At 50.4% G+C, this 7,122-nt stretch overlaps 1 protein-coding gene across 1 annotated transcript; it reads left to right on the top strand.

Moving 5' to 3' along the window:
• The first annotated feature begins 758 nt into the window (after window positions 1-758).
• Window positions 759-6,115, top strand: Zfp36l1 (ZFP36 ring finger protein like 1). Its single transcript, XM_051196226.1, has 2 exons — window positions 759-1,120; window positions 3,367-6,115. Exons 1-2 carry the CDS (start codon window positions 1,064-1,066, stop codon window positions 4,324-4,326), a joined length of 1,017 nt encoding a protein of 338 aa, XP_051052183.1. The 5' UTR covers window positions 759-1,063; the 3' UTR covers window positions 4,327-6,115.
• Window positions 6,116-7,122: the final 1,007 nt, after the last annotated feature.

The following is a 7,122-nucleotide window of genomic DNA, read 5'->3' as shown; positions in this document are numbered from 1 at the left end:
CCTTACCTACCGGGAGAGTGCCGGCTGCCCGCCCAGCACGCGTGTACACGCGCGCTGCGCGCTAAATCTTGCGCTCGCCCCCGCCAGGCCAGGCTCTCTCTCTCCAAGGAAAAAAAGTTTTCCTGGTTGCCCCTACTCCTCCGTACACCGGTGGGAAGCACATAAAGCTCCTGACTCGGACATTTGGGGTGCTCTGAGTTCCTAAACTCCTCGCCCAGCTCTTTTTACGGTGAGCAGCCGGGTGTGGACAAGAAAGTCAGGGAAAGGTAAGTCGTGCGGACACTTGGAGAAGTTTCAAGGGACACCAGCTCAAGATGGAAACCGCAGCTCTGGCCCGCTCAAGACCAGCTTCAGCTCCAGCTAGCAAAAAAAAAAAAAAAAAAGAGAGAGAAAGTCGAGCCCGCCTTCCTGCCCGACCAAAACACACACACACACACACACACACACACACCAACCATTACCCCCTTGGCCTCCCCCCCCCCCCCGACACACACAAAACAACACAACAACCAGAACTCTGAAGAGGGTGGAATGAGTGATGTCACAGAGCGGGGCAGCGAGGCTGACAAAGGGTGGGCGCCCCTCCCCCTCTGCCCCGCCCGGCCCCAGGGAGGGGCGCCCCCAGCGCCCGGGAGCGGAGCCCGCGGACTCGAAACTTTTCCTCTTTAAGAAAAAAAAGTTGTGCGCCGCTCCGAGTGGTTTTTTTTTTTTTTCCGCCTTCTTTCCTCGCTCCCCTCCCCCTTCTTCCTTTTGAAAGTTTCTTTCCTCCCCCCCTTCACCCCTCCCTCCCGCTTGACCGCATGGCTGATTCAACCTCAGTGTCAATCAACTTTTTTTCCGCCTCCTCTCCTTCATTTAAATAAGTTTAGAGCTCCTCCCCTCAATCCACCAAATCTTATAAGTTCGGCTTTGCGCGCCGCAGCCCGGGAGAGTCAGAAAGGCGAGGGGCGCCGGGAGCAGGCGTGTGGGACTCCAGACCGGAGAGCCGGAGGCTGCGCCTTCCCCGCACCGGGACCTTCACGACACACCAGATCCTATCCCTTGCCCCGTGCGAACGCCCACGATGACTACCACCCTCGTATCTGCCACCATCTTCGACTTGAGCGAAGTTTTATGCAAGGTAAACTAGGGCGGAACTTTTGCTTTCCGAAAGTTTCTCTTGTGCTTAAAAGGGTCTGGGGAAATGGCGAGTGAAGGGCTCTCACTGTTTGTGATCTCCTCCACTTTGAAGGAATTTGGCCATGTCCTCCCTACTCAGGATTTCAGGTCCCAGGTGGTTCCTTGTGAATTTGGGAGCAAAGTTCTGGGCGACCGCTAAAGTTTGCGGGGCAAGGGCTGGCCCGGGGATGCGGAAGAGTGGTTAGTTATGATTGGGACAAGTTTTGAAGGATTTCTTTTCTTGCATGGCGTGCCACTGGAGCTGGGGTTCAGTGGGCTCCCGGTGTGCGCTCTGGGTTTTCAGAGCATGCCTGCCTGCTGGAGGAGTTCGAGTCTACCCGGCAACTTTGCTAGCCTGCGGCGTAGGGGTCTCTAGGGAAAGCAAAGTCTCAGAACGATATTTGGCTGGGAGAATTTCCCCGTCTGCCTTGGAGACGGGGCAAGGAAAAGGGACCGACTTAAGGTTTAAAAAGATGTAGGCAAGGCGAGTTTGTAGTGGAGTTTGTGCCCGCCCTAGCTGGGCTAGGCTTCCTCCGAGAGAGCGCTGGGCGATTATGCTTCACACTTTGGCTGCTTACCTGTGTTGTAAGGCACTACGGCTCGTTGATTAAAGAATAGGAGAACAAAATGTTGCCAGAACTCAAGTTCCCGCCAGTTAAGACTTAAGAGAGCCTCCTTAAATGGGGGGTAGTTTGCCAGTCGGGTTTTTGAAGGAAAAAAAAAGCTTTAAAACCGTAATATTCCAGGAGTGCGGTTAAAATGTACAACTCAATGGATGTTGTTAATTTTTTCCCCCACTCTACTCCCCCTCCCCACTCCACCCATTTGAAAGGATGAAGCTGTTGGGCTACTTTTAATTGCTGAACTGTTTTTGCCTTCCCTTAAACACGTCGGGTCATGTTGCTCTCTTCCTAGCTTGCTGCTCCTGTCGGTGCAGCTGCCAAGGCCCCGGGGCTGCAGGGTTGGGGCACAGGGGCGTGCTGGAGCTGAAGAGCAACATCAAAAACTTTGAATTTTTAACTTTTTTCCCTCCCTGCATTTCCCCAAGTCTATTTGCCCTGGCGGCTGCCGGAGCTCCTGGGCAACTCCATCCTTCTAGTCCTGGCTGCCCGCTCTTTGATCTATTTCTTTTTCTTTTGCCCCCTCCCCCCGCAGGACTTTTAAAATGAACCTCATTGTTGGGAACCGGCTCTCCACTGGGTTCCTGTAATCCTCTCGGTGGGGTGGTTGCGGTTACAGGGTTACTGATTCCCGATCCCCCGCTGCTGATCCTAAGGGACTAACTTTAGAATTTGCACAATGACACCCACATGTGTCAGGGGCCTGGAGATAACTTTCAAGTCTCCCCCCTCCCCCCACACACTCTTTCTAAATCTTAGGTAGTTTGAGCAGGTGACTAGGGATTGTGGCAGCTCTGTGTCCTTGCTGAAGCCCCCTCCCCCCACTACGAGGTGTATGGGGTGGGCGGGTAGTTGGAGCTTTTCTTTCCCATCTGCAGCTTTGGTTCAAGATTAAACACTGGTGCACTTATCCAGACCTCTCTTGCAGCCAGGACCAAGTGCAAAGGCATCTGCCCAGTGAAGAGGGTGGAGAATGGAGGGAGAAATCCCTCTCCGGGGTACTCTTCCAGAAGCTTGGGGCTTGGGGATCATGCATATCCCTTTCCCCTAGAGACTAGGCCCTTTCCTAAGCAAGGGGGGGGGGGAGCGCAGTTTGAAAACCTGTTGCCAAAGGAAGGGTACACTTGTGGAAGAGGAAGCGGAGAGTTTGGGGCCGGATTGTGGGGGAGGGGCTAGCAGGGACCGATTGGGAGGATTTGTCCCCCTTACAGTCTTCTCCCAGGGGTTTACCTGGTTCTGTTGGGGGAGGGAAATTAGGGGACTGCCTTGTGTGAAATAATCTGAGTTGAGGAAAATATAAACAGGACTTGGATTTTAGAGGGAAAAGAAAAGGAGCTGTTGGGACGAGAGGATATATCAGGGGGTCAGCATGGAGCAGGATGCATACATAATTTTTTTTCCACAAAGAACAGGATTTTGTGATTTCTCATGAGCGGTGCCAAAATAAACCCAGGTGGCTCCTTTTAGAGAGAGACAGACTGGCCTATCTGATGAAGGGGTGCTGTCCTTTGTGGACATCATGCCCTGACCTCGTGGGTGTCCTCAGTCACTCACCGGCCCTTTCCTCTCTCCCCCTCCCCCCCCCCAGGGTAACAAGATGCTCAACTACAGCACTCCTAGTGCCGGGGGCTGCCTGCTGGACAGGAAGGCAGTGGGCACCCCTGCTGGCGGGGGCTTTCCTCGGAGGCACTCGGTCACTCTGCCCAGCTCCAAGTTCCATCAGAACCAACTTCTTAGCAGCCTTAAGGGTGAGCCGGCCCCGTCCCTGAGCTCCCGCGACAGCCGCTTTCGAGACCGCTCTTTCTCCGAAGGGGGAGAGAGGCTGCTGCCCACCCAGAAGCAGCCTGGGAGCGGCCAGGTCAACTCCAGCCGCTACAAGACGGAGCTGTGCCGCCCCTTCGAAGAAAACGGTGCCTGTAAGTACGGAGACAAGTGCCAGTTCGCGCACGGCATCCACGAGCTGCGCAGCCTGACCCGCCACCCCAAGTACAAGACGGAGCTGTGCCGCACCTTCCACACCATCGGCTTTTGCCCCTACGGGCCCCGCTGCCACTTCATTCACAACGCCGAGGAGCGCCGCGCCCTGGCGGGGGGCCGGGACCTCTCCGCTGACCGTCCCCGCCTCCAGCATAGCTTTAGCTTTGCTGGGTTTCCCAGTGCCGCTGCCACCGCCGCTGCCACGGGGCTGCTGGACAGCCCCACGTCCATCACCCCACCCCCCATCCTGAGCGCGGATGACCTCCTGGGCTCACCTACCCTGCCCGATGGCACCAATAACCCCTTCGCCTTTTCCAGCCAGGAGCTGGCGAGCCTCTTTGCTCCTAGCATGGGGCTGCCCGGGGGAGGCTCCCCCACCACCTTCCTCTTCCGGCCCATGTCTGAGTCCCCTCACATGTTTGACTCTCCCCCCAGCCCTCAGGATTCTCTCTCGGACCAGGAGGGCTACCTGAGCAGCTCCAGCAGCAGCCACAGTGGCTCAGATTCCCCTACCTTGGACAACTCAAGACGCCTGCCCATTTTCAGCAGACTCTCCATCTCAGATGACTAAGTCAGGGTAGGGAGGGACACCCTGCCTCCTTCACCTCTCCACCCTGCAACCCATCCCATACCTTCACCTCCCCACCCCTTAACTTCCCCCCAACCCCTACATTGATACATTTAAGCTCAACCTCTTCCCCAGAACCTTGGTATGTTGCCCCCTTCCCTAACGTAAGGACAAGTCAATTTGTTGGTAGCTTCTTCTGGCTTGAAACTCCCTCCCTCCATTTCATAGCCCACTTAACCACGCATAACAGAGTCCCATATTTGTCAGTAGATGCCTTTTTTTCCCCCCGGCTTAAGCCTTAAGTGCCAAATCACAAAAGAAAAGCAGTAACCGTTTACAGAAGCAACTTAGTGCCTTGTTATCTAACTTTGTCACTGTGACTACATTACCTCTTCAACGCCAGGGGGCACCCGTGGGCCTCCCAGAGCCTCTGCCCGTGGGGTTGGGGGGTGACCCGCAACCAGCAGCTCCCCCAGCTGGCGACACAAGTGCACCTTCCTTTCAGTCTCCCGCACACTTCCCCTTCCTTGTAGTTACCCGCCTCCCTCAGAGAATTGTTGCTGGACTTGGGGTTTGGGGAAAACTTATTTTGACATTCAAAACCTTTTTCTTCCAGCCCGAACCCCTGTTGACGAATCTTGCCCGGGTTTGTGTAGGTCTTCAGGGAGGAAGGTTGAACTAGTTGGACGAAGGTTTTGACATAAGTGGGACTTTGTGATTTAATTTTTTTCTTTTTCTTTTTTTTTTTTTAAGTGGGGAGGAAGGGGAAACTAGATGGACTATGAGAGACTTGATTTTGGTGCTAAAGTTCCCCAATTCATATGTGACATCTTAAAAATTACAACAAAATGAGAGAAAAGCTTAAAAAAACATGTAAGGGGTGAGCAGTTAATGGTATTCATTCCACATACAATATCTGTGTAAAACGATTTCCTGTAGAAGTAGCTTTAATGGATTTTGCTCTAGAATACCTTAGGTCTACCTTAGAGCCCTCACGCCATGCTTATTTCCCTGGGTTTAAACTTCATCTAACTTTCAGAAATTGGAGAGCAAAAATTTTGCTTGTCACTGCACATCAATATAAAAAAGCTTATTTAACTTATCAAAACGTATTTATTGCCAAACTATGCTTTTTTTTGTTAATTTTGTTCATATTTATCGGGATGACAAATCCATAGAATATATTCTTTTATGTTAAATTATGATCTTCATATTAATCTTAAAATTTTGTGACGTGTCTTTCCTTTTTTCCACAGTTTTAATATATTATTCTTCAACAACATTTTTGTAACTTTACACTTTTTTTTGGTTATTTTATTTTAAAAAAATGAAAAATTAATTTAAAAAAATGCAAAAAACTGTTGGATTATTTATTTTAGAAATTCTCCCCTTTGTGTTGGACTGCAAATTGAGTTTCTTCTCCTTAGGCCTTTCACAGGTAGGACTGAGAATGTATGTACAAGTTCTGTGACAGTACAGAAGGAAGCCACATTTTATGTATAGCTTCTAAAAGGGAAAACAAAAAAAGAGAAACCCTTTGACTTTACGTGCCCATCTCAAGACATTCCGCTCGCAGATTCGAGGTTCTGGATTCCAGGTTGGAGTTTTCCAATGCTAACGTAAACAACTGGCGCACACACATAAAGATGAATGTAATTATTATTCCTCTTGCTGGTCACTACCGTCGCTTTCTATTTCTTTTTCTTTGTGTGAATTTATTTAAAAGAAAAAAAACTTTTTTGTAACGACTATTTGCAGTTTAAAAAATCAATAAACCCCGTTTTTCAAGAAATTTTTCTATCGGCTTTTTTCCCTTGTGAGTCTGGACCTCATTGGAGGGCAGGGCAGTGGTTGGCTCCTATGGGTGTGGGCTGGAAGTTCACTCAACTTGGGTGGAGGCTTTTTTTTTTTTTTTTTTTTTTTTTGCAAAGAAGCCTGCAGAGAGCAGGTCCAGGGTAACCTTGCTCAGCTATGTGACGTTGGCTACTTTGGGAGCTGCAATATAGGTATATCCATGTGGTCTTCCTTTGAGAGGGATGGTTAGGGAGCTACTGATAAAGTGGATATAACCCATGCCACACTGGCAGCCCTGGATTAGATGCTTGGCATTAACCAAGGCCCTAGCCTCTCAGGACCTCCGTGAGGTACTACATACCCGGAGAGGAATCATGAGGATGGGAAAGGGCATTCCACACCTGGATTTTACTGGAGGCCTGTTCAGGGCAGATGGGGGTTAATGGAGACATAGGAAGTCAATAGTTCTCACCACTAGTAGTTATACCTCAGGTACCATGAAAATAGGCAGGTGGTATATGGTAGTGGACACAGGATTTGCTGAACAAAATCAGGGCAGGAGGATCATAAGAAATCCAGCTGGGATCAGGTAGCCACCTGAAAGTGTTTCCTAATGGTGAGAAAGGAGTTGGTTTTGAGTCAGATCTGAGAGGATTGAGTCTTGCATAGGCAGAGATAATAAGTATTTGAGTCACTGGCTCCTCACATTTAGTTAAGTTTTGAGGGTTGAGAGGTCTTCAATTTCACTCCACCAGCCTCCATATGTAGATCTGTTGCAGACACTGTCAAACACTGAATAACCTCAGGTTCTGGACATTTCACCTTCCCAGAAGATGTTAGTGTCAGGGTTGTGAGATAGAAATACGGGGATTATTTCCTTTCCCAGGTCAGGGGTTGATACAAGAAGGAAAAACGCAGTCATTGAGCCTGGGATCCGAATGAAGCCAGGCCTCGCGAGTGTGTGTGTGTGTGTGTGTGTGTGTGTGTGTGTGTGTGTATGAGAGA

This window comes from Phodopus roborovskii, unplaced genomic scaffold, assembly GCF_943737965.1.
Source record: "Phodopus roborovskii unplaced genomic scaffold, PHOROB, whole genome shotgun sequence".
In the NCBI taxonomy this organism is placed as follows: Eukaryota; Metazoa; Chordata; class Mammalia; order Rodentia; family Cricetidae; genus Phodopus; species Phodopus roborovskii.
The sequence above is the reverse complement of the archived record's forward strand: the minus strand, read 5'-3'. Positions and strand labels throughout refer to the sequence as shown.